Here is a 26,426-nt window from a genome sequence, read left to right as displayed (position 1 = left end):
TACACACACATATATATACATATACGCCCCCTATATGTGAAAGATGAAGCCCGTCCACTGCCACTATATCTCTCGATTAGTGCCCATATGTCTATCTCTCCCTTTTTATTCCTTTTCAATCTCCTCACGGTAAGTAAATTATCAGAACAGAACGTGCTGCATTTACCGAACCGAGCCAGTTAGATATCGCTCTTACTTAATTAATGTTAATGCATATGAAATGATGAACATCGGTATTCCATGTTTACAGCGTAAGGTTTTCCTTAAAAAAAAATTACGAATACATGATAAGTAAAAATTTATATATATATATATATATATATAGGGAATAATTGGTTACTACATAGTCAATGGATACTTTAGTACTGGCACTGTTGGGGAGTAATCGGGTAACGAGGCTTGGATTTGGAATTGGACCATGAGTTGACGATGTGGTTTCACTAAGACAATTGAAAAAGTGCAAGAAGTCATGTCCTACGTCTAATAATATTGTGATTGTGTTATACTAATAATAATGACATAGAGGATGAAGGATTGATATAATTGACCCCACTTTATTCAATTTGGTCGGTGATGATTAGTCTCGCTCATGCACATCTATATCATTATATGGGCCACTCGAGATTTATTATAGTGATGGTTCTCTATACTCTAACATCAATACAATATAACCAGCGAAAAGGGCCCATATGCATGTCTTTTCGCACAATTTATTCGAAGGTCTTGTTTGCACTTCACAGCCAGTCGATAATGTCATTGAAAGCTTAGCTATATATAAGTGGCGGATCGAAGAGTTTTCCCGTGCAGTACGTTACTACTCAGACGGTTTCGTATCAGAAGATCTACCACAAGGATGTCGCATCTCTTGGATACTTGACATAGCATGAAGTGATCGAGCGTCCTTTATATAGTATGGAAATGTGACAGATATATTGGCAACCGTAATTTTGACTTTGGGCATGATTAGGCAAATCAATGGGTCAACGGTGTGGAATATATGTGGAAAGTTGACAAGAAGTCAAGCAAATGATCACTCGTGGCGAACAATTTGAAAAAAAAAAAAACAATTAACCAGAGTCATTGATGGATGTAATTGAGCATGAATTGTTTTATGCGAGTCCAAGCACCTTATTTTGAAGAGAAAAACACAGAATGAGCTCAGCCCATGAACATATATAGTCCAACAATCCCAAACCTCTCGACAAACAGGAGACTTTAATCAACCGAACGGCAGCCCTCGAACATGGCCCGGTTCAGATGCCCTTTCGCGACGAGTGTTGAACTCTAGACCCCATAGAAAATAACGGATGAATATGGTCATCTTGCTGTCGGAGACTGACTAAGATATGTGCCAATGAGAAATTTTGTTCATTGAGATATAAGAGAATGGACTGTGGTTGGTGCGCTAACTATAGGATTGCTGGCTGTAAAAATCACAGGTGATCTCAGGCCCAGTCCAATGTAAAATCACAGACCGCTGTCTTTGTTTTGGTTTTCTTTTGGATACATACGATACGAAAGGATCAGATTCATGTGCTGTCAGAGGATGAAGCACCTTTTTGCTGTTCGGGATGTACTATGGGCGAGTAGTCTCTATATATAATCGACCAGTTTATTGAATGATGTCACTGAACCCGGGTGGAATTTCTTCCAAGGAATGAGGTTGTTATCAACGTATTCAAGAGGAAATATAAAGTCATCGATTTGCACATACATATGGCTAGATCTTAGGAGGAAGCACCATTGCATTGTTGGGGGATATTATGGGCAATCGGTCTTTGCATAACGTATCTGTCACTAATTTCCATTTCTCAACTGAGAAAAAGAATGGCAGGACACATAATTTTCACAGCCAGAGTAACCGCCTTTTCCTTTTCAATCTTCCCTTATTTTCTGTCACCGAAAACCACCATGAGAGGAGAGGTGGCAGAGGAGAGAAATTTGATTATCAAAAGCATAAAGTGAGCAGCTACGCTACAATGACGAACCTACATCACTTGATCAGCTCTAAAACTGCGAACGGGATTAAAGGATTTCGTGGTCACCTCGGGTTCAGAATTATTTGGGGTAGGGCATAGTGCAGAACAGATGGAAAAGGATATAACAACAAAAAAGGCCACCTTAATTTCCTCATCGCGGACTGTTCCGTTGCTTGGTGATGGGTCGTTCACAGGATTGCAGCCAACCCTACGCGCCCCCCTGAATCCGACCCCTGTCGTTAATTAATCAAATAATATTAGCAAGTATGTTTCTTTTTTAACAAGAAGTATGTTAATTATATAACAAAGGCTTACTTACTTGACTCGTTGGTATTTACATTGACGCTCTTCTCAGCCGCCAGCTCTTTCAACTTGTTCCTTGCTCCCTCGAAATCATCTAAATCTCTCCCTTTAATAAGAGAAAGCAGGATCTGAAAATGATTTCATGTTTAGTCTTCTTTCAGATATGTTTGCATCACAATTCCAATGAGATATTTTCATAGGAAACCATTATCATCCCCATAGTATTCCATCTAATGCATACAGAGATTATAAGAGCGAAAAAATGACCAGAAAATGAGATTATAACAGTGAAAGAAAATGGAAAAAAAAAAGAGAGAAGCTATTAACTCATGATGCTAAACATTTAGTTATATATTATTCTACCTTCCTGTTAGGTAGAATGCTTTCTTCAGCTGCTTCTGCAATACGGATAATTAAAGTACAAATTGCATGCCAAGCAGTTCTTGTCGAGGATCCTGCCAAGCAAGCATTTAGTTACACGAAACTGGACTGGGAGGTTCTTCATAGTGTATCACAGAACAAAATAGTCATAGGAAAAAAGACAACCTTCACATCAAATGGAAGAGAGGTGAAAAGCTCGACTAATTTATTGATAACACTGACAACTGCAACCGAAGAATATTTCAGGAAAGGAACCAGTGCATCCAGACAGTGCACAAGCACTTCCACTAAGGTTGGCTCATTCCATTTCAAAGCAAGAAGTTGCTGGAGCAAACCTGTTATCCCAAAGTGACCAGAGTTTACAACTGGCACTATCAATAGTCTTAACTACAGACAGAAAAGAAGATTGTCATAAACCTTCAAATATTAGGCACAATGCCAGTTGAACTTCAGTGCTACCACCAGGCCATTCATCCAATCTGAAAACTGAATTTACGACATTCAAGTGCCAAATGCATGCTTTCAGCCACTGCTAAATCCCGAAAGATCGCAGTTCACAAAGAAGTATACCAACAATATAAGCATGCGTTGATAGCAAAGCTATGAAAGTTGAAATGCAGAAAATTTTAAAGGAAGACTTCATAAAGAGACGCTAGAAAATTAAACTCGAGGCATTGAAGAAAGCAAGAAAATGATCCTTTGAGATACTTTACGAGCAGCTATCACTGGCTTGTGAGCAGCAATGAACCTAACGAGGTCTAGCTGAACAAATATAGCCCTTCAGTTAAAAGAATATGGAACAAGGTAGTTGTAGAAACAGGCAATGCAAAAGATAAATTGAAGCTTTGGTGTCCCTAGACAAATCAAACGAAATACTGTGATGATAAATAACTTCATGAAATGCGCTCAAGTTCTTTGTGCATCACAATATAAAATACATTATTTTCATCTTTAGTATAAATAGCCATGGTCAAAGAGATAATTGTTCTACTGCTTGAAATTTGAATAATGCAACATTAATGAGTGAAACTCCAGTAAAGTATACGATTATTCACATTTCACCCTTATAATAATAGTGCACAGCTTTACAAGCGAAGCAAAACTAGAAGCACAGTCAATAATAACAGTCAGCAACGTACCAGGCTTGAGCGGTATTGCCTGAAATCACCTTTGCCCTCGAAATCATCACTCCACAATTCCACTGATCCAAGAAAAACTGCCTTCCCATGAAGGATTTTTTCTTTCTTTACTATATTTTATTTGAGTCATATTTGACTATTTTGATTATTCATCCACGTTATTTGTAGATAATAATATATATAATTATTTATTCAAAAAACTATAAGATTTCTTGATATTTCGGAACAACTCCTTGATTTTGTCAAGTTCAATATACCACATGCTCTATAAATACGAAAGGAAAATTCTTTTTTTTTTTTTGCATCATCTTTTTATACACAATAATTTTTTCTGTTTTAAACCCTCCATTTCCTATTGCACCATACCAATGCATACTATAAATTTATATATATTTTTTGTCAGTTACAAGTAAGACCTATTGGCCTTGTACATAAATTTATATACTTATCTTTTTATAACGAGAAATATTTGGATTTCATCTGACTAATCTTTATAACTCACAATAAAATCCCAACAAATCCATAGGACAAGGAACCACGCATGTAGCTACTTGGCTTAATGCTATAGGATTATTGATTATTTATACATATGATCTTCGCATATAATTATATGGTTTGATTACGTATTTGTTTGACATCATGATATTTGATTCTTTCACAATTTGTAGTACTTATTATGTCTACTATATAAAATATATGATTTTTATCATATAATTTCTTTATATCTATATTTATATGTACATCTTATATGTTAATTATTTAATATAATAATTGATAAAAAAAAATTCAATTCAATGCTTAGGCCTTGTTTGGTTTTGAATTAATTTTTTTACGCTACTCCACTTTAACTCCACTTATCTTCAATTCAATAACATAATTATTACCATTTTTCATTTTCTTCAATTTTTTTATCTTAACTACCATTCAATTCAATTTTTAATACTAAATTTTCTCAACTATTCATTACTTTTTTCCATAATTCAACGATACAAACATTACTTTCTTTTAACTATTCATTACTCTTTTTTTTTTTTTTCATAATTCAACGACACAATTATTACCTTTTTATTTTATCCCTTCACTAATTGGAATGCAATGGAGTTTCAACTCCATTTCCAAGCAAGGCCTTAGAATCTCTAGTTCTCTTCTAACCAGAAGGAAGAAATATCAAAAAGAAAGAAGTAGGAGTATGCAGATCCGAGTTCCCTGTTTTTCACGATACCCAAATCTTATCATATAAGGAACATATTCTAAGATTTTAGAATCAGACTCTACCCAGTTGAGTATTGGAACCATAATCTACCCTAAACATGTATTATACCGTAAGTTTCGAGTACTATGTTAGAACCTATAAATTTTTTTATCTCGCTAAATAAAATCGAAAATTTTTCTTTCATAATCAGTAATCATTCAAAAAAAAAATGTCGCAAAGGGAAATTGAAAAGAGAAAGACAAAAGGGTTAGGTTTCAATTTTTTTAATTATTGACTGTATTTTTTAAATATAAAAATATTTGAATATAATTATATAATTATATATATAATGAGAGAAATTATTATTCGGCTTCGGTTATGTGATAATGCAAGAATCGAAATCGGAATCGAAATCGATTTTTACGGATTTCTTATTTTAATACTTATACTCTACTCTATTTTTAATATTACTTATTCAAATCAATTTCTAATGAGTAGATTCCGACCCATTCGGAGTATAGCCGGTATCCTCGTACACTCCCGAAAGATGGCCGAACAACGAAAGAAAACAAAGGGGGCCGTCCGCAGTCATTTCGTTTCAGCCTCTTTCGATTCGACATTTCCACTCCCCCCTTCTCCACGCTGCAAGATTTTCTCTGACCAGTTTCCCCCCTTCTTCCTCTCTACCCAAGTAGAAAAGGAAGAAGCCCTTTGAGCTTCTGCAAGCGCTCTCTCAGCTTCACAGGCAACTGAGAACAGCTCGCTCGGTCCATCAATGGCTCGAAACAGGGTACTGCTCTTCTTCTCCTTCTTTCGCTATTATTCCTCTCCCTCTCTTTCTCTATTAAACATTATTTTATCTCGGCTTCTGCTAGGAGTTCAGTTTCCGGTGTAACAACAGCATCTCCACTGTGATATTCTTCAAATTTGTTCAAAATGAGATTTTTTTTCCTCCTTGAAATGCTGTCTATGTATAAAGGATCGTCCTTTTTTTTCCTGTGTGCGTGACGTGTTTGGGTGTCCTTTTTGTTCTTGGGAATTTGCTACCTTAGGATTTTCTTTTATGCTTCCTCAGTGTGTCTTTTTCATGTTTGGAGGAGTTAGTTGAAATTTTGATAACTTTTGGGAGCAGGAAGCGTTGGTATGGTTGCTTGATGTGGGTCCATCAGTGCACCATCTTCTTCCAGAGGTGGAGCATGTCTGCTCAATGATAGTACAGAATAAGGTAACGTTTTGTGCCGTTTTGGACCCTCCAAAATGCTCTTGCATTGCTGTAAATGTATACTTTTGCTTTTCCAATGCAGCTGCTTCACAAAGAAAATGACGAAGTTGGAGTTGTTCTGTTTGGAACAGAAGGTAATTTGATCTTTTTTGAATGGATAGTTTTCCTGCTCTTTGTATCTGCTGCTTTGTTAACATTGCTATTTAAAGTTGCTATCCCTGTTTAGTTATAGTTTTAATGATTTGCAACTTTGTTATGCCGCGCCCCCCTCCCAGTTTCCTTTCTGTGGGAAATTGCTAGCATTTTCTGTTTAGCTGCTTCTCTTAATATTATAAGCTTGTTGGGTTTTCTTGTGCCATGAAACTATGTCGGTTCCACATGTCGTAAGAGTACTGATGATCATATGCCGTTGGATTGTTTAGAGACTGAAAATGAAGACGCAAAAGAAGTGGGTGGATATGAGCATGTATTTGTCTCACATAGTATCCAGGTTGTAAATGGGGACGTACTTGAAACTTTGCAGCATCTTCCTCGAGGACCTGTTTCCGGTGATTGTATCCTCTTATGATATCGGATAGTTATTATCTTGAAGAACTTTTCATTCTGTTCTTTCTCACTGATCTAGTTCCTTTAACATCAATTGACCCGACTCTGTATTACCCAAAAAGAAAAAACCGCATTCCTTAGAATAGGGGAGCCTTTATAAGTGCTTACTGGAATAGGTCCATATTTGGTATCGTGCCAGTTATGTTTGTACATGTGGTTCCTTGACCATTTCTCTAGTTCTTGATGCTATTGTTGTTGGGACATCTATGCTTATCAAGAAATTTGGACCCCTGTATCCAGGAAGGAAAAAGTTGTATCTTATAACTGATGCTTCATCTCCCATAAAAGGTTCTCATGGGGGGAGCCAGGAGGAACAAGTCAAAAATCTTGCTGCAGCTATGAGTTCAAGTGGGATAAAGTTGGAGTCCATAGTTGCCCGGGGGATCTCTGGGAGCGATGCTGATGAGATGGTAATAGTGAAAAATGACCGCATCTTAAATTTATTATCAAGGATCACCTGTGCAAAGATGACTTACGTTGAAAGTCCAACTTCCTTATTAGGAGCAATTAGAATCCGAGACAAGTTTCCTGGGACGATATTCCGTGGTGATCTTGAGATTAGTTCTCAATTGAAGATCAAGGTTGGTACTTGTCTCTACATAGTAACCTTGTAGTTTGTCCTTAGAAGCATTATACAGTTCAAAATTCCAGCAATTCAAGTTGTTGTCATGAAGTCCGTTTTCCTTTGTCTAAATAAAATTGATTGAAACTTGTAATGCTTTTCTAGGATTGTGGTCATCAATTTTTGAATCACAGAAAATCATTTCTTTCTCTCTTTTGCTTCGTCTTCTAATGATTGCTTCATTATCATTATACAAATGCATCATATTTAAAGGTTACATCCTGCAGGTTCGAGTTTACAAAAAAACATTGGAGGAGAAGTTCCCGACTTTGAAGAGATTCTGTGATGAAGCATCTCATCCAGATGAGTTGTGTGGAGTTAAAGTAAAACATCAGTTTAAAAGCTTTGGAGATGATGGCCAAATCGTGCCGTCTTCACATGAAGTGACTAATGGTTACCTATATGGACCTCAAGTAGTTGATATATCTTCTTCTCAAATGAATGCGGTCAAGTTCAAACCAGAAAAAGGCGTAAAGCTGTTAGGATTTACAGATTCTTCAAATATCATGAGGTAAACACCGCTCAATATGTTTACCTTGATATTATATAATGAAGCTAAAAATTTGCAAAAACTCACTTTGTTCTTTTTGAAATGTCATGCATGCGAAGGCACCATTACATGACAGATGTGAGGCTATTCATTGCTGAGCCAGGTGACACAGAAGCCACAATCGCAATTTCTGCCTTAGCTCGAGCTATGAAGAGGATGAATAAAGTGGCAATTTTGCGTTGTGTGTGGAGAAAAGGACAGGCAAATGTTGTTATCGGAGTCCTGACACCAAATGTTAGTGACGATGATAACATGGTATGTTTTGTTTGGTACTTTACCATTTTATCATTCTCGTGCTCGTCTTGTGAACCACTTTGCCTGCTTTCTGTCAATCTTATATCAACTCATCTAACTAGCATGATTTTGCAGCCTGACTCATTCTACTTCAATGCACTTCCATTCTTCGAGGATCTTCGGGAGTTCAAGTTTCTGTCATTCTGCAATCTCTCAGCTTCTTTGCAACCAAGTGAAGAGCAGCAACGAGCTGCAGATGAGTTGGTAGAGGTGCTTGATCTCGGGCCATCAGACCACCAGGAGGAACTTGCTCCTGATTTCACACCGAATCCCGTCCTTCAAGTAATTATTGCCCAGCTTAATGCTTTAGAAACTCTACTTATTATTCTGCTATATGTTTTACTGGACTAGGACGTAATAAATCATACTTTACAAAAGCAAAGGGAATCCATATGGTTCGAAGAATCTCCATGGACCATGATCGACAAAACTATTTGTTGCATTTATTGTAATATAGTTGCCTCTAGGAAGACTGACAACTCAATTATGGTATGCTTATTGCCAGCGTTACTATGATTTCCTCCAGTTGAAAGTGAAGAACCCAGATGCAGCTGTGCCTCCACTCAGTGGTGCTCTCAGAAGAATTACTGAACCTGACCCAGAGTTTCTTTCTCGAATCGAGGCTATTATCGAAGCATTCATGAGGAAATTCGGGGTTCGCGAATGGCACATACATGGGTAGATTGGGCCTGTGCAGTCTTTTTCTGGTTTTCTTTTGGATACATATGAAAGGAACAGCTTCGCATGATGTTAGAGGATGAAGCACCTTTTTGCTATTCAGGATACTATGGGCGAGTAGTCTGTATATAATCTACCAGTTTCTAGTCCTCGCCAGTTGCCCCAGTAAAAAAAATGGCAGGACACAGGAGGGTCACTGAACCTGAGTGGAGTTTCTTTCTAGGAATGAGGTTGTCATCGACACAATTCAAGAGGTAATTCAAGGTTGTTGATGTACACTTATTTGGGCAGACGTAGATTGGCCTGCGTGGTCTTTTTTTGGGTCTATGAAAGGAATAGCTTCATGTGATTTTAGGATGAAGCACCATTTTGTTGTTGGGGATATTATGGGAAGTCAGTCTTTTGTATAATCTATCATTTCCTGTTCTTGGCTGAGGAAAAGAATGGCAGGACATAGAATGTTCAACAGCCAGAGTAACTGCCTTTTTCTTTTTGATCTTCCCGTAATTTCTGTCACCAAAACAACCATGAAAAGAGAGATGGCGGGCAAGAGAATTTGTCAGTGGAAGCATCTTCCTTTTTACTCTGGATATGGTGAGTTGTATTGCAGAACCAGCGAGGAGTGGGAAAATTGAACTCACAGCATGTTAGTTATACGTAGGGTATGTCCCAAGTAACAGTGTCAGTTTCCAGGGGGGGCATTCCTCTGTGTTTGGCTTTGCCCCTTTTCCAGAAAGTGAAATTAGAGGCGAAATTATGTTAAAAAGGGAAAATGCTTTCAGACCAGAAAAATGCTAACAGAGGGCAATACAAATAAAGGGATTTATTATTTTTTTAAAAAATTGAAGGTCAATAAAAATGATTGTTCCCTTTGAATTTAATTGCATGTTTGTTGAGAATGGTAAAATCCAGCTCTGGCATTGAAAATTGAATATTAAGGGACTGATAAGTACATTTCTACTATGTTGAAGGAGATGGATATATAGATGCTCACTCGAATGCCAAGATTCGTATATCTTAATTAATTTCTACATTTTGGCAAAATAGGGAAAGATAATGATGTACGCTCAAACTCAATTTGCGTATACTGTATTATTGTTTACCTTATTGCTCCTTATCTTTTTTTTTTGGCTAAAAAATAAGAATTTACTGAAAAGGATGGAGCGATGCTCAATACCTTCTCGGACAATTTATATGCGATAATTTGATAACAATTCTTATCTCAGACCAAAAAAAAAAAAACGTGTGAGAGAGAGCGGATATATGCCTGGTTACCAAAAAAAAAAGCAAAAGTAGATATATGCCTAAAGAGTGACAAGAACAAGGAACCGTTGTTAGGTAACAAATCCTTGTCCCCTGACAAGAATATGGCACGCCATGACAATTTCTGTCTGCTACATAGCTTGTTTCGCTCGAAAGCTATATATCCTCCAAAGGATGTTGCAGTCACAATAATTCCTCTCGAATCCCCAATAACGCCTACGTACTACATATTCTATGTAGCCGTGGCTAGCTCCTTAACAGTCTAAATATCGATAAAAGTAATAATAACCTATTAGATAAAATTAAAAGAGAAAAGCTTCGATTGCAAGAGAATAACTAGGAATTGTGTAAACTAAGCTCATTCGTGATGATTTGTTTGAGATAATAGATAAGGGGAGAGGTAGTGCAGATTTGGGGTGCATGGACTAAGAACAGTTCGGTACCTGATCTTAGAAACGAAACGAAAAGTTTACTTAAAGATAATTATTTACGTCGGGAAATAAAAATCGATACAAGTAAATAAGAAAATTAATTTGAAATGGAGAAGAGGGACACCAAGAGCAGGCATCAAGAGCCCATGTGCATCACTTCTCAATTTCACATCATACTTTATCATCATGCTGGGGCAACCATTTTGCCACCCCATCCCTAAAACCCCACATGTAGTAGGAGTCGTAGTGGTCTTCCCCTTTCATCTTTTCCTCCTCTCGTACATATATTTTACACTTCTAAATTCCTTCCTCATCTCTTTCCCAACTGCATATAATTATTTATTCCCTTTTGTCAGATTTCATACTCACACATCCATGCCATTCACCTCAGGTGCATCTTGTACAGCACGTATGTATTCTCATAGGAGGAAATGCTTCAAGATGAATCCATCAGAGACATCTCAGTTCTTTCTAGTCAAAATGTGGATTGCTTCCTCCTTACATCTAATCCCGTCGATGTTGTACATTTGATTTGAAGTGGCCGACTAGTTAAGGTGCTCGTGAATGGTACCTGCAGCTTGTATCTCTTCCATCATATGATATATATATATATAGTTCGTATTGACGCAGCTATCGGCTAAAAATATTACTGGAACTTGTACGAGATTAATCGAAGATATGGCGCGTGAGTTCGACATGTCACTACCTTTGCTTTAATGTTGTAATTATGAGCCAGAAAATGTCTGGTTCCAATGTATGACAATAGTAAAACAATTGATGGCTTTGCTTTTAATCGTTATTGTAACGATTGTTGGAATTTAATGGAAGCTACGAGGCGTGAATTGGTGTCTCTTACTCAGACTTTTGATTTTAGGTAACGTATTTACCTTATTCTGGCATGAGTCAAATCCTTACTCTACCAATTTGGAAGACACCCAATCGCATTAACAGAGCTTCAAGACAGGATTTAGCAATTTTCTCAAGTTTTATAATTAAATTCTCTAATATTATTATTTATATCATCATATTATTATCCCAATAATTTTCTTACATGGGGAAGTATGTTTTACGTCAGGCGTTCTGAGAGACGGGCCCACTTGTCCCGTGATGATGGGTCCCACGTTTCCTCAATCACTGGAAAGATCCTGTGGTCATACTCTCTCGAGCTTGGCTTACTCGTACATGATACAAAAAAAGTCAAAACCAAGAAGAGAACGTCACCGTTAAATCACACGGCATTTGGTTGTATTAAGACTGTAATTTGAAATGAAGCAGAGGGCACTTTCGGGATCCAAAATTAGAACGCCTGTCTTGATATAATTAATAATTTAATACAATTCGATCGACATCAACACATTATTACGAACATGGACATTTATTAGCCCAGAAAATAAAGAACAAGAACATGAATAACTGTGATTAGCGATTAGTGTCGTGTTCTTCTTTAAATGTGCCAATGCTATAATGTTGATGTTTTTTTTTTTACCTCGCATGGGTCACATCTAATTTCCTTTTTCTTTTCTCTTCCTATTTCATAACGCAAATCGCTAGCGGAGAAAGAATTATGCAGTTTTGATTTTTTTCCTTTCCTCATATTGCGAGAAAGATTCCATGCTTATACTCGGATTTTAAGGACAAGTTACATGAAGCAAAAGAAATTGGCACATTTCAAGTACAAATAGAAGTTCGTTCACTATTTAAAAAGAAATTTAGGGGATGAAAATTCGAGAAGATCATAAAAAATGGATTTTGCAAATGAGAGCAACAAAAATTCCTATGAAAGTCTTGAATACCGAGGAAGGGCCGTAACACATTAAAGAGACTAATTGGATTAAACTAATTATATTTCGACCATAAAATTTTTACAAACTATCTCATTAAATTGACGGAAGTGATCGAGAAGGAGAATATGAAGCTAGGCCGATTTTGAGTATCCTGTTTTAGTTGCTGATTTCATGGTTTGGAAGGTTTGAATTTAATTTCAAAGCGATCCACTTTCAAACAAGAAATCAGATGAACGTTCTCTCAATCAATTGGTGGTTAGTTACAACGGTCAGATACGGAGAAGCGGCCGGGGAACGCCGTTAACGACGGCGTCAACTGCCGTCCTCCCTCGTTCTACGGGAATTCAAAAAAAACACGGGCCACTGTAACGTCTCTGTATTTTTTTTTGAATCTTTTATTTTCTTTTTGTTTTATTTATTTGTTTGGTAATAAGCTTTCTCCTTCTCACTCACTTCTTAGATATTACTATTTCATCATCTCACTCTCTCTCTCTCTCTCTCTCTCTCTCTCTCTCTCTCTCTGCAAATCGACTCCATTGTTGCATCGGTTAAAGCTCTCTTCTTCTTCGCCGACGGCCGGCCTCTCTACAGCCACAGTGAGTCTCATCTCCCAGCTGAAAGATTCCGATTCTTCTCAGCTCGATTCTCGATGATTTCTTGAAGATAAAGACACCCCTTTTTATTTTTCCACCATTATTGAATTAGAGATTCGCATTGTACTTCTCGCTCGTCTCGTTACTCAGCTGATCGGTCTCTCTCTGTCTCCAGCATTGTCTTCTCTCTCCTCCGCTGCTGTGCTCAACTGGGCAATGGTAGAGCCGACAGTCAGGTCTCGAGCTCGAGTCAATCAGCTGAATCCGAGTTCTTGAACTAGGATGGAGCTAGCTAAGGCTTTCGATTCTCGCGCACATTGATCATTCCTCATCTTAATATCGGTGCTCTGTAGCTCAAGCTCCATAGTTGTGTATTGTCATCCTCTGAATCTCCACCAGTTAGTTTGCATTTCTGAAAGATTGAAGCTTGAGAGCGACTGATCCAACTTCTTTCATCGACATGTGAAGCAGGGTCGTAAAAGATTGAAGATTTGAGTCCACTGGGTCGGCTTTGCTGATCAAGAAAATCTCGTCTTAGATTCATTGGAATACGTTTTCCTCCATGGACTCGATTCAGCAACAACAGAGAAGGGGAGGAGGCTTAGTTTCTCTATCGCCATCGCAGACTCCACGATCCAGCGATAAGTCTGCCCGAGATCTGCGATCCGAATCCAATTTGAGCGGCAAGCATGATAAAGATAAGGGCGTGAATGTTCAGGTCCTTGTCCGTTGCAGGTGAGGTTGAGCTTTCGAGGTTGCTGCGTTTGGGGTCTACTGATTCTTTTACGAATCATATGTTCACTAACTGGGTTTTTGATTGGTTATTTTTGGCAACTTTTTCCTTGTAGGCCATTGAACGAGGACGAGCAGCGGGCACGCACCCCTGTGGTGATTTCGTGCAATGAGGGTAGAAGAGAAGTGTGTGCTGTTCAGAATATAGCTAACAAGCAGATTGATAGAACTTTCATGTTCGACAAGGTTCGACTCTACTGCAACTGTTACTGTTAATGATCATCAAAAGGTTCACGGAAGGGCGAGAATAGGAATTAATATTTTCTGGAAATTCCAGCTATTGCAAATTCTTCCTTGATATTCTACGATTTACCTTCACTTTTTTCTTCCACCAAGAATTTGTTCCTTGAAACATTAACTTGAAAGTTATTAGTTCTTTCTTCTGTTATTATATGAACTTCTTTCCAACCAAATGGAGATATGTTATGATCCTAACCTTGAATGGCATCGTGTAGGTCTTTGGTCCAACATCCCAGCAGAAGGACCTGTATGATCAGGCAGTACATCCAATTGTAAATGAAGTACTCGAAGGCTACAACTGCACAATTTTTGCATACGGTCAGACAGGAACAGGAAAGACATATACAATGGAAGGGGGTGCCAGAAAAAAGGTTAGAATGCAGTGCGGGCTACATAACATGATTTAGAGTGTCTACTCTGCTCCAGTTGATTCTGATACTATGTCCTATGCTTTTGTAGAATGGAGAATTCCCCAATGATGCAGGGGTTATTCCTAGAGCCGTTCGACAAATTTTCAATATCCTGGAAGCTCAAAGTGCCGAGTACAGCATGAAAGTAACATTTCTAGAGCTATACAACGAGGAGATAACTGACCTTTTGGCCCCAGAAGAATGTTCAAAATTCATTGATGACAAATCCAAGAAGCCCATTGCTCTTATGGAAGATGGGAAGGGTGGGGTTTTTGTTAGAGGATTGGAGGAAGAGATAGTGACTACGGCAAATGAGATATATAAGATCTTGGAAAAAGGTTCTGCAAAGCGACGTACAGCTGAGACTCTTCTTAACAAGCAAAGTAGCCGCTCACACTCGATATTTTCAATTACAATCCACATTAAGGAGTGCACTCCTGAGGGGGAGGAGATGATTAAATGTGGGAAGCTGAATCTTGTTGACCTTGCTGGCTCAGAGAATATTTCAAGGTCCGGTGCTAGAGAGGTACACTCATGTAATTGCCTAAATAAGTCACTCGACACATTCACCACTTTTTTGAGGGGGAGCAGAGTTTTTTATCCACTTACAGGGCCATCTGTTTATATTTCCCTTTTTGTTATTCAAATTTAATATTTTAAACCAGGTAAGTTATAAGCACTTTTTTTAAATCTCACAGGGCAGAGCAAGGGAAGCTGGAGAAATAAACAAGAGCTTACTCACCCTTGGTCGTGTAATTAATGCACTTGTGGAGCACTCAGGTCATGTTCCATACAGGTAGGGTAATGCATGATAAAATAACAATCACAACTGCACATACTTTTGAGAAAGGTTGGTTTCTAATCCTTAATTAATTGCTTGAAATATCAGGGATAGCAAACTCACAAGGTTGTTGAGGGATTCTTTGGGAGGGAAAACAAAGACATGCATCATTGCCACTATATCTCCTTCCATCTTCTGCTTGGAAGAGACACTCAGTACTCTTGATTATGCGCATCGTGCCAAAAACATTAAGAATAAACCAGAGGTCGGTAGTCTAATAACCTTTTTTTTTAAAAAAATTTTTGGCCTCCATATCTCCAGTTATTTATTTTGGTGAAAGCAGTATTCTGCCCCCCTGCATTGAAGTTTAGGCTAAACATTATTGTCTGTGAAATCTTTTTTTTAGATTAATCAGAAGATGATGAAATCAGCAATGATCAAAGATTTGTACTCTGAAATTGACAGGCTTAAGCAAGGTGCTCTCTCACTGAAATATACCATTATTTATAATAATCTCTATATATGAGTAAAAAACTGATCTATTTTGTGCTTCTTCTGTACATTTATCAGAGGTGTATGCTGCAAGAGAGAAGAATGGAATTTACATTCCACGGGATCGTTACCTTCAGGAAGAAGAGGAAAAGAAGGTCCAGTTGCCAAATATTGTATAGAAACAAGTCAGGATGAGCTTATCAGTAGTTTGAGATATTGATTATTCATTACTTTGAATCTTCCAGGCTATGGCTGAAAAGATGGAGCGAATGGAACTTGAATCAGAGTCTAAGGATAAGGTCACGATTATACAAAGTTATTCATTATGTTTTCAGCTTGATTTATATTTAGGAACTAACAATTCATTGGCTTATCGGAGCAGCAAATAATGGAACTTCAGGAGCTCTACAATTCTCAGCTACAAATGACCACAGAATTAAGTGATAAACTTGAAAAAACTGAGGTATGATATGTCCCTAGTAACTCACGAAATTAACAACTATTCCATAACTACGCAGAAATGTTGCAAGATGCTGAAATATTTCTTCTGTGTTCAGCAAAAGCTTGAAGAGACTGAGCATTCGCTGTTAGACCTCGAAGAAAAGCACAGGCAGGCAAATGCCACAATTAAAGAAAAGGAATTCCTTATCTCGAATCTCCTCAAATCTGGTGAAGCATATGCATTAATGTATTTTGCTATTTTCTTTTCTTTTAATGATTAGGAAATTCTAAGCCTGACATATGCAATAATATTTTCAGAAAAAGCACTTGTTGAGCGGGCATTGGATTTACGAGCAGAGCTAGAGGATGCTGCTTCGGACGTGTCTGGTTTATTTGCCAAAATTGGTTCGTATTTGTAGCTTTCATCATCAGTTATCTTCTTTTGTGTATCATTCTGTCAAATAAAAAGTTCATTGCTAAGTGTTTCAATTTCAGAACGCAAGGACAAAATTGAGGACAGAAACAGGATAGTAATCCAGAACTTTCAGTTGCAGTTAACACAGCAGCTAGAGTTATTGCATAAGACAGTTGCAGCTTCTGTGACCCATCAAGAGCACCAAATAAAGGACATGGAAGAAGATATGCAATCCTTCGTCTCAACAAAGACTGAGGTAAGTAGATATAACATGCACTTGTGAGATGTTTGATGCATATCTCTGAACCTGACCTATTGGCTTTCTAGGCTACTGAGGAACTGCGAGTACGGCTTGGACAACTGAGAACCATGTACGATTCCGGTGTGAAAGCATTGGACAACATCACATTGGAGCTAGATGGCAACTCTCAATCAGCTTTTACTGACATCAATTCTGAAGTTTCTAAGAATTGTTCTTCCATGGAAGATGTAATTACTCACTCCATCAGTCTTTTCTAACAATTCTTTAAGCTTATTTTTCCTTTTCTGATGCTATGTGACAATTATATGTCCCATGCAGCTTTTCAGTCGGATTGCTTTAGAAGCTGATAAGCTACTGAATGATCTTCAGAGCAGTCTTCACAAGCAAGAGGAGAAGCTAACTGCATATGCTCAGCAACAGCGTGAAGTAAGTTTTGGTTTTGGGTCTACTTCCATTCATGGGTCTGTCTATCATATTCTATTTTCCTGCAACATGTCTTGAGAAGAAAACAAGGGCGTTAGTTAACCCTAGACATGCATGAAACAGGCACATGCCAGAGCAGTGGATACTGCACGGTCAGTCTCCAAAATAACAGTGAACTTCTTTAAGACTCTAGACATGCATGCAGCCAATCTGAGCCAGATCATGGAAGAAGCACATACAGTAAATGACCAGAAATTGTCTGAACTTGAGAAGAAGTTTGAGGTGGGTAATCTCCACTCCAACTGCATGACATGACTCCAAAAGTGCGCCAGCTTAGTTTAAAACTGACACTCCTACAATTTGTAGGAATGCTCTGCCAACGAAGAAAGACAATTGCTGGAAAAGGTGGCAGAGCTCCTCGCGAGTTCAAACAAGAGGAAGAAAGAACTGGTTTGTATCAGCTCACATCCAAATAGACAAAAATTTCTCTGTTTTTAAAGAATCTCCTACTTGAGCATTTACTTTCTGTTATTTAGGTTCAATCTGCGGTATTCGATCTCCGAGAGAGTGCAAGCAGCAGAACCAGTAAATTACAGCAAGAAATGTCAACTATGCAAGTTTCCACTTCCTCGGTTAAGGCTGAATGGACAGCACACATGAAAAAGACAGAATCCCAATACATTGAGGACACTGCTGCTGTGGAAATTGGAAAGAAAGACTTGGAAGAGGTTTTAGAAAATTGGTATGGTGCTTTTGAACTGATTTCACTAGATTGCCTAGTTTCTTTTGCAGTATTATAATTGAAATATGAATATTGCAGTTTGAAGAAAGCAAAACTTGGAGTAGAACAGTGGAAGAATGCACAAGAGTCTGTGATTGGTCTAGAGAAATCCAATGTTGCTTCTGTGGATTATATGGTTCGGTAAGCTTCCTCTCTTAAAAGATTGTTCATCTTACCTCAATATCTAGTTTTTAGCTGCTTGAGTTGTTACCATTCTTTCCTTTGCGGTTCCTGAAAATCAGAAAAGGAATGGAAGCAAACCAAAACCTGCGCTCTCAGTTCTGTTCTGCCTTGTCTTCTGCGCTTGAAGATGTAGACACTGCAAATAAGGACCTAATATCATCCATCGACAGTGAGTCTCCAGTTTTGCCACTTCCTGCCATTATGCTTTTTATCTTTCACTGTAAAGGAAAATATCCTAACCAAAGAGACCAATATCAGCTGCTGACAATTATTCCCTGTTTACTTATGGAGTTACTCATTGTTTCCCTATCTCTGCAGACTCGTTAAAGCTTGATCATGATGCATGCCGGAACCTCAGTTCCATGACTGTTCCCTGTCACGAGGACCTGAGGGAGTTGAAGGGTGGCCATTACCACCAAATTGTGGACATCACAGAAAATGCAGGAAAATGTCTTCTCAATGAATATGCAGTAAGAAACTTCTCATACAGATTACTTTTGTGTACTTATGCTATGCATGCTTGTGGGAGGGTGAGAGGGATCAGAAGATTTTCATTGTTGACTGGGATGATCCATTTTCCCAGATTCCGCATCTTCAAAAGTGGTGAAAATTGGGAAAAATGTCTCGGATTTTGTGGGATGGACACTATAAATGCTTGTCAGATGCAATCGACACGGATTTCCCTTATTTTCTTTGTTCTTTAAGAAAACGAAAGTTGTCTTCCAAAACCAGACATCCTCAGTTGCTGTTCATCTCATCATCCCTATAGGTGGACGAACCCTCTTGTTCCACACCACGGAGGAGATCGTTCAATCTACCAAGCATTGCCTCCATTGAAGAGCTCAGAACTCCTGCTTTTGAGGAACTGCTCAAGTCGTTCTGGGACCTCAGACTATTGAAGCTCGCAAACGGAGACATAAAGCATGTTAATGGGTCATACGATGCTGCCGCTGCCCAGTCAGGGAGAGACCCGAGGGTCCCGCTCACCGCCATTAACTAAATGGAATGGAGCAGAGAAGCGGAGGAAAAACTAAGATCCATTTGTACATATATGATGATCCGTTATTAAAAGGATGTTTGTTGTCCTTGTTGCCGACCTTCTTCTTGTTCATTGATTGAGCTATGGCATGGTAGAATATACATTACTTATAAGAGAGAGAGAGATGAAGTATTCTTTGGCAAAAAAAAAGAGTCTTACAGGACAATTCCTAGCCAGGAATTTGATCTTCTTCTTGTAGTTTTTCGTACCTGGGGTTTTTCGAGTGTATGTATTTGAAATCGATCAATTAGTTGGTTTCAGCATTCCTAAACTGACATCTTCGCCTGATGGAAGTCCTATGGTATTACATGCTTCTATTGGAAAATCTGTTCGATCCTGTTGAGGCAAGGACTCGTTCGAATCAGAGGAATGCATTAGAGTTGGTAACTACCAGTCCCTTTGACTGGCCATCAATGTTGAAGTTCCAAATGTTTGGTTGAGTTCACGGCCCGAGCGGACTTATATGAAGCTACTGCACCGTCCGGTAATGCACCTCCATCACCAGACAATTAGCACTATGCGTTTAAGCAATTAACTCAATGCATTTCCGCTAAAGTTTCTATCGACATTATGGCACGCATTGCAGCGAGTTGGATAAGCAATGGAGACTGAAGTTTATTTTTGAAAACGAAAGATCTTTGAACAGTGTCCAAGGTCAGTTCTACAGCAAGAAGAATGCATCGAACACATCACAATTGTAACAATCATCGACCTTTGTTATTAAATGTTATGGTCTTGTTGAATTCTCCTCATTATTGGCCAATGAGATGCAGAAAGGTCATTTCTAGACGTGCAGACAACTCACAATCACGTTCATGTCGCTCGATCAATCAGCCCCAGAAGAATTATTCATGCAAGAATATTTTTTGGTTTGACTTTGACACCACAAGGGGAAATGAACTTACTAATAAAGTAGACAATAAATAAATAAATAAATAAAACTAATTGAGCAAGAGTATTGGGATTTCTGATATTTGTGACGAGAAAAAGAGAAAATATTAGGGAAAATATTAAAAAAAGCAATTCCTATTTCTGGACAACCAACTATAACTAACTCACTCAATAGACCTTTCAATTATTCCCTCCTAACACCTTCTTGACCTTTCCCTCAGTATACTGTTCTGTCTCCATTTCCTCTTACTTTCTCTGTGTCTCGATAAGCGCAGATACTCGCATCTTCTTCTCCCACAATCTTCCATGAACAATTTCGAAAAAGTGACAGAGGATGATTCTGCTAAATGGATACTCGAGAGCATCGAGATTGATCACGCGGTCGATGTTCCAATATACCGTGATATTGACAACACCACTGGCCCAACCCTGAATCAGAGAGAGGAAAAGGGATTTTCGCTGAACCCCAATGCAGCTTCAAACCCGGATGCTATGGTAGCTCCGAGGAAAAGGGTCGGATTTCAGGACGATGGGCCAAGGATTGTGCGGACCGAGTCGAGTGCAAAGAAAGGGCTCAGGAGCTTGAGGTTCCTTGACAGGGCTATCTCTGGGAAGGAAGTCGATGCTTGGAAGTCCGTAGAGAAACGGTTCCATCAGCTGGCATTTGATGGGAGGCTCCCTCGAGACAAATTTGGGGCCTGCATTGGTACACATCAATCCCCTCCTTGAAATTAATATGCTTTCTTTCTTTTCATTTTTCTCTTCAATTACTTTTGGACTTCCTACTAGTTGATCGAGTAGTTAAACGAGCATCTGAGTCGTGGATAATGGGGTGTTCACAGCCGCAGTGTTAGCTCCCTCGGCAATTCCTCGTGAACGTGCATAGTTAAGAAGAAAAACTTTAGTGTTTCTCTTGTTAAAATATGTGTGTATGATTATAGGGATGGACTCTAAGGAGTTCGCAGGGGAGTTGTTTGATGCCTTAGCTCGGCAGAGAGAGATATCCTCGGAAAACGGGATCACTCTGGAGGAGGTAAAGATGTTCTGGGGTGATATTACCAATCGGGACATGGATTCCCGACTGCAGATATTCTTCGACATGTAAAAACCTCTCCTCTTCCCCTTTAGAGCTTCTGGCACTCACAAAAGTCATGTACTTTATTTAGTGCACCCATATGCTAGATTGACTCGTGCCAGTTGTTCAGGTGTGACAAGAACGGGGATGGGAAGCTCTCCGAGGAAGAAGTAAAGGAGGTAACATTGACAGAACAAGACTCGAAAATAGAATGCCTGGAAACCTTTTTCCTGACTAGCTTCTCCTACCATTCTTATTGTATTTTCTGAATATCATGGAGAAAACAGGTGATAGAACTGAGTGCATCAGCAAACAAGTTATCCAACCTCAAGCAGCGGGCAGCTGCTTACGCATCTCTGATCATGGAAGAGCTCGATCCTGATCATCGAGGCCACATCGAGGTCCTTATTGAAACTACTTCCTCCTTTCTTTCTTATTATTTCCCTTTCATTCATAATTTCATTTGACCTCTTTCCAGTAATTATCTGCAACATAACAGATGTGGCAATTGGAAACTTTGTTGAGGGAAATGGTGAGCTCTGAAGAAGGGCAGAAACTCACGAAAAGAAGCCACATTCTCTCCAAAACCATGATTCCAAGAAAATACCGAACGCCCATAAACCGGTTCTTAGAGGAAATGCATGAATTCATTCATGAAAATTGGAAGAGAATTTGGGTCCTGACTTCATGGATAATTGTAAATCTAGTTCTCTTCATCTGGAAGTTCCGACAGTACGAGCAGAGGGCCGCGTTCAACATCATGGGCTATTGCGTTTGCTTTGCGAAAGGAGCTGCCGAGACACTAAAATTCAACATGGCCCTGATCCTTTTTCCCATTTGCAGAAGAACTCTCACGAAGCTCCGATCTACTAAAATCAGCACGGTTATCCCGTTTGACGACAATATAAATTTCCACAAAATAATCGCATGCGCAATTGTGATCGGTGTGGCGATCCACACCCTCATGCACCTAGCTTGCGATCTCCCAAGGATAAGTTCATGTCCAAAACAGAAGTTCATGACCTACTTGGGGCCTAACTTCAACTACAAGCAACCAAGTTATACGGACTTAGTGCAGAGCTTTCCCGGGTTTACAGGAATAGTAATTACTATTCTTATGGCATTTTCATTTACACTCGCAACCCACTCGTTCAGGAGGAACGTAATCAAATTGCCATGGCGATTCCATCACCTTGCCGGTTTTAATGCATTTTGGTACGCACACCATTTGTTGGTCTTGGTGTACATTCTCTTAGCCGTGCATGGCTATTTCCTCTTCCTCTCTACAGATTGGTATGCAAAGACTGTAAGTAACAACAGCTTCACCAAAGTTTTTGCATAGATAAATGTACGAGTTTCTTCAGCGCAGGTTATTCTGAACTTCCTGTTATTCGTGAAATTTTTTATTGGTGCAGACGTGGATGTATCTTATAGTGCCGGTGTTGTTCTATGCTGGTGAGCGGGTTTCGGCGGCCTGGGATGAGCGAAATCACCGTGTTAACGTTATTAAGGTCAGTATTTTTGCAGATTTATACATCGATTAGCTTTTCAAACTGAGAAAATTGCTTTAAGAAGTGATAAAGTGTGTAATTTCTATCAGGCGATTATATATCCTGGAAACGTCCTTGCACTTTACATGTCTAAGCCTCCGGGATTCAAGTACAAGAGCGGAATGTACATGTTCCTAAAGTGCCCCAATATATCAGGTTTCGAGTGGTAACTAGTTGAATCCTGAAGCTTGCAATATATGACTGAATATATTATTTAAATCGAACATGCTCAGTTTTTGGCTAATTTAACTGTAGGCACCCTTTCTCGATAACTTCTGCACCAGGAGACGACTACTTGAGTGTCCACATACGAACTCTAGGGGACTGGACCACCGAGCTTAAAAACCGATTTGCACAGGTGAGTTACAATGTCAGCATTTTATCAAGTACAGGATATTCAGAAACTACTTTGGAGGACTACAATGACCGAAAATTTATCACTGTCCACTATTTATATCAGGTCTGTGAGCTGCAGGAGAAACAGCAGAGAAGAGGAACTCTAACAAGACTAGAAACTAAAGCATTCACCAGCAATTACGATCCTTCACAAGCAAGGTGACCAGAATGTTTGGGATAATCGAGTTGTTTTCCTGATGGTGTGTCATCGCAAGTTTCTTTAGTTTCACATGTGTGTTATCGCAGATTTCCGAGGATTCTCATAAAGGGACCGTATGGAGCTCCTGCTCAGAACTACAAGAAGTACGACAATCTCTTGCTTATTGGGCTAGGAATAGGAGCAACTCCCTTCATCAGCATCATAAAGGATCTTCTGAACCAGATCAAACCCAACGAAACAATCAATGTGAGTGGAAAGAAGATCAATTTGTGTTACGTACTTGAGAAGTATTTGTTTCGGGATACTCAAGCTCTAACGGGAGTAACTTGGCAGAGTCCATTATCGAGAGCAAACAAGAAGGCAGCTGAGAGGGCCTACTTTTACTGGGTGACCAGGGAGCAGGGCTCGTTTGAGTGGTTTAAGGGCGTGATGGATGATATCGCCGACTATGATCTCAACGTGGGTTTCGAATATCACCAACGGTTTTGAATTTTTATTATTTCATTTGATTTGCATCGCCTTGAGAAGTCTAAAATAATCTGAATAACGGGATCAAATCAAAACAACAATTTGATCTGCAGCATATGATAGAAATGCACAACTATTTGACTAGCGTGTACGAAGAGGGAGATGCTCGGTCAGCACTTATCGCAATGGTTCAGAAGCTCCAGCATGCAAAGAACGGCCTCGACGTTGTCTCTGATAGCCGGGTAAAATCAAACACATCTAATTTTCCCGTGCCAAAGAAAACTAGTGAGATGTCGGGATTTTTCTTCACACTTCCAGGTACTGACTGACATGCGTATGTGACAGATAAGAACGCATTTCGCTAGACCAAACTGGAGAAAAGTTTTTTCTCAGTTGGCAAGTGCCCACCCATCTTCTCGAATAGGTAGCAAATCAGGTTTTATGTTTTCGCTAATTCTTATTAATTTACGATAAGCTGTAATTGTACGACCCTCATCCTCGCCTTATGATTTTATTGCAGGTGTGTTCTACTGTGGAAGTCCGACACTAACAAAATCATTAAAGAATCTATGCCACGAATTTAGCCAAAATTCTTCGACCCGGTTTCATTTTCACAAGGAAAACTTTTAGAGCACGATGCTGTTTGATCCCACCCTCCATATCACAGTACGGTACTAGACACTTAAACTCAAAGTATCGAATGTGTTACTATAGCTTATGGTCATGTTAGATGTACCGCTTATATTTTTCCTAAACAGCAAGATAGAAATTTCTTCTATCTATTGACCGAGAGACTATTACTCATTCGAGTGTCGGCTATTTTGTTGTAAGTGGTGATTTTCTTTCCATGCTTCTACACTGTCCTGAAGGGCAGTGCTTAGGCTCAGCCGCTGGTAATTCTGTGACTTTAGCGTTTTCCCCGGGCACTGGTTGCAGGCGGTTGTACCAATTTTTTTTTATTATATAAATTTGTGGGCCCACATGAATTGAAATCATATGTAGAAGCGGCAGAGGACAAGAAGAAGGTATTGTACAAAACATTAATAGAGAAGTACGAAAAGTTATAAGCCAAATAAGCACAACAAGCACAGCTGTTTTGTACTAGTGAATTTCTCTTGTAAAAGATCATCACGAAGAAATACAAAATATTTAAGTACAGCAAGAAGGATGATTCGTACTTAAGAATTTATCTTGTACAAAACACTTACCAAAATACAAAAAGTTTTCGTACAAACTGTTTAAGGTTTAGTACTTAAAAGATTGCTCTTGTACGAGAACGGAAAGAAGAAATACAATATCATTAAGCACAACAAGTACAATTGTTTCGTACTTGTGAATTTCTCTCGTACAAGATCAACACGAAGAAATACAAAATATTCTAGTACAATTGGAAGGATGGTTCGTACTTTAGAATTTATCTTGTAAAAAACACTTACGAAAATATGAAAAGTTTTCAAACACACAGTTTAAGGGTTTAATACTTAATGCTGCATTTGGTTTCAAAATAAGATTTTAAAATAAAATTTTAATTTTGAAAAAGAGTGATATAAATGGGGCCCATCTTTTGACTTTGTATAAATTATTTTGTTTTGTTGTGGGAAAATAGTGATATAAATGGAACCCACAATTTGACTTTGTATGAATTATTTTATTTTGTTATAAAAAAAGAGTGGTATAAATGAAACTCACCATTTGATTTTGTATAAGTTATTTTGTTTTATTGCGGGTATAATTAAGTTAAAGTATGATTTTAAAATCCTATTTTAAAACCAAACAAACCATAAAAATTGCTCTTGTATGAGAACGGAAAGAAAAAGTACAAAATCATTAAGCACAACGAGCACGATTGTTTCGTACTTGTGAATTTTTCTCGTTCAAGATCACCATGAAGAAATACAAAATATTCCAGTACAATGAGAAGCATGGTTCGTATTTTAAGAATCTATCTCATACAAAACACTTACCAAGATACGAAATTGGCAATTGTATATGCCATTATTATCACGTTTCAAATCATTCAACATGGAGGTTGCGTCCACATATTCCCTAACTTGGAAAATGATGTAATGGCATCCATTGTCATTTTTGCCGTATTTATGGAAAGCCAAAACAAAAATACACCACACGAATTGAATAGATGCAGTAATTTTCAGATCGAATGGAAAGGAACGCGTGCATTATCCATGAACGGTTCATACATAGTGGAAAGACTAAGATACCCTCAGAACTTAATATTACATAATGCGGATTGCTGAACTTCATAATAGTCGACTGCTTCTCATACGCAGTCCACTGTCATTCTGGTCTGCCAATGTCACACAACGCACAACAGAATTCCAGGACAGTCGACTCAATGCTCAATAGAATTCCTCGAGGTCAGCTAAAGCACATCGCAAGAGAAGCAAGAAACAAGTAGTTCGTACACGATGTCGTTAACAAATCAAATTTTATTGTTTAAGCATAGATGCACCCCAACTGGCATAATAGGTGAATGCTGACCACTGTCTACATTAATACTCATAGGGACAAAGCGGACATGCATCTATGAAGGATTACTCAGTCAACAAGGAAGCCATCTTCGCCGCTGTGA

At 38.6% G+C, this 26,426-nt stretch overlaps 3 protein-coding genes across 7 annotated transcripts; all 3 read left to right on the top strand.

Annotated features, from left to right (window-relative positions):
• Positions 1–5,543: 5,543 nt before the first annotated feature.
• On the top strand, positions 5,544–9,395 carry LOC116210894 (ATP-dependent DNA helicase 2 subunit KU80-like). 4 transcript variants are annotated; one of them, XM_031545019.1, is made up of 9 exons: positions 5,544–5,784; positions 6,127–6,219; positions 6,299–6,350; positions 6,639–6,770; positions 7,000–7,403; positions 7,672–7,955; positions 8,054–8,249; positions 8,364–8,570; positions 8,815–9,395. In XM_031545019.1, the coding sequence occupies exons 1-9, from the start codon at positions 5,770–5,772 to the stop codon at positions 8,968–8,970; spliced, it is 1,539 nt and encodes a 512-aa protein (XP_031400879.1). In that variant the 5' UTR covers positions 5,544–5,769; the 3' UTR covers positions 8,971–9,395. The 4 variants fall into 4 exon arrangements, with proteins under 4 accessions (XP_031400879.1, XP_031400878.1, XP_031400881.1 ...); XM_031545018.1 differs by having other exon boundaries at positions 5,546–5,784; positions 8,794–9,395; XM_031545021.1 differs by lacking the exon at positions 6,639–6,770 and having other exon boundaries at positions 5,546–5,784; positions 7,063–7,403; positions 8,794–9,395.
• Positions 9,396–12,881: 3,486 nt separating this feature from the next.
• On the top strand, positions 12,882–19,571 carry LOC116210892 (kinesin-like protein KIN-5D). The gene is made up of 24 exons (XM_031545014.1): positions 12,882–13,040; positions 13,213–13,408; positions 13,509–13,772; positions 13,886–14,015; positions 14,285–14,440; positions 14,529–15,005; positions 15,178–15,275; positions 15,369–15,525; positions 15,667–15,736; positions 15,831–15,907; positions 15,998–16,051; positions 16,135–16,215; positions 16,310–16,421; positions 16,512–16,598; positions 16,689–16,864; positions 16,936–17,097; positions 17,189–17,296; positions 17,417–17,575; positions 17,660–17,743; positions 17,830–18,035; positions 18,114–18,215; positions 18,317–18,426; positions 18,576–18,727; positions 19,027–19,571. The coding sequence occupies exons 3-24, from the start codon at positions 13,600–13,602 to the stop codon at positions 19,255–19,257; spliced, it is 3,162 nt and encodes a 1,053-aa protein (XP_031400874.1). The 5' UTR covers positions 12,882–13,040; positions 13,213–13,408; positions 13,509–13,599; the 3' UTR covers positions 19,258–19,571.
• An 826-nt stretch (positions 19,572–20,397) lies between these two features.
• LOC116210893 (putative respiratory burst oxidase homolog protein H) lies at positions 20,398–24,915 on the top strand. Of its 2 annotated transcripts, XM_031545017.1 has the most exons (14): positions 20,398–20,893; positions 21,129–21,288; positions 21,393–21,441; positions 21,550–21,663; positions 21,762–22,568; positions 22,678–22,773; positions 22,863–22,978; positions 23,068–23,170; positions 23,273–23,367; positions 23,455–23,614; positions 23,702–23,827; positions 23,950–24,078; positions 24,182–24,260; positions 24,357–24,915. In XM_031545017.1, the coding sequence occupies exons 1-14, from the start codon at positions 20,494–20,496 to the stop codon at positions 24,464–24,466; spliced, it is 2,544 nt and encodes an 847-aa protein (XP_031400877.1). In that variant the 5' UTR covers positions 20,398–20,493; the 3' UTR covers positions 24,467–24,915. The 2 variants fall into 2 exon arrangements, with proteins under 2 accessions (XP_031400877.1, XP_031400876.1); XM_031545016.1 differs by having other exon boundaries at positions 23,068–23,367.
• The last annotated feature ends 1,511 nt before the right edge of the window (positions 24,916–26,426 follow it).

This window comes from Punica granatum, chromosome 6 (genome assembly GCF_007655135.1).
Source record: "Punica granatum isolate Tunisia-2019 chromosome 6, ASM765513v2, whole genome shotgun sequence".
NCBI lineage: Eukaryota > Viridiplantae > Streptophyta > Magnoliopsida > Myrtales > Lythraceae > Punica > Punica granatum.
This window is presented reverse-complemented; position numbering and strand designations above follow the sequence as displayed.

Bases quoted from the DNA above. Each gene is read 5' to 3' on its own strand.
- LOC116210892 (XM_031545014.1), top strand. From the start codon at position 13,600: ATGGACTCGATTCAGCAACAACAGAGAAGGGGAGGAGGCTTAGTTTCT. The intron at 16,422-16,511 runs GTGAAGCATATG...TAATATTTTCAG, and splicing joins CTCGAATCTCCTCAAATCTG to AAAAAGCACTTGTTGAGCGG. The intron at 16,865-16,935 runs GTAAGTAGATAT...TTGGCTTTCTAG, and splicing joins TCGTCTCAACAAAGACTGAG to GCTACTGAGGAACTGCGAGT.
- LOC116210893 (XM_031545016.1), top strand. From the start codon at position 20,494: ATGAACAATTTCGAAAAAGTGACAGAGGATGATTCTGCTAAATGGATA. The intron at 21,289-21,392 runs GTAAAAACCTCT...CCAGTTGTTCAG, and splicing joins CTGCAGATATTCTTCGACAT to GTGTGACAAGAACGGGGATG. The intron at 22,569-22,677 runs GTAAGTAACAAC...TTATTGGTGCAG, and splicing joins CAGATTGGTATGCAAAGACT to ACGTGGATGTATCTTATAGT.
- LOC116210894 (XM_031545018.1), top strand. The intron at 6,771-6,999 runs GTATCCTCTTAT...CCATTTCTCTAG, and splicing joins AGGACCTGTTTCCGGTGATT to TTCTTGATGCTATTGTTGTT. The intron at 7,956-8,053 runs GTAAACACCGCT...ATGCATGCGAAG, and splicing joins GATTCTTCAAATATCATGAG to GCACCATTACATGACAGATG.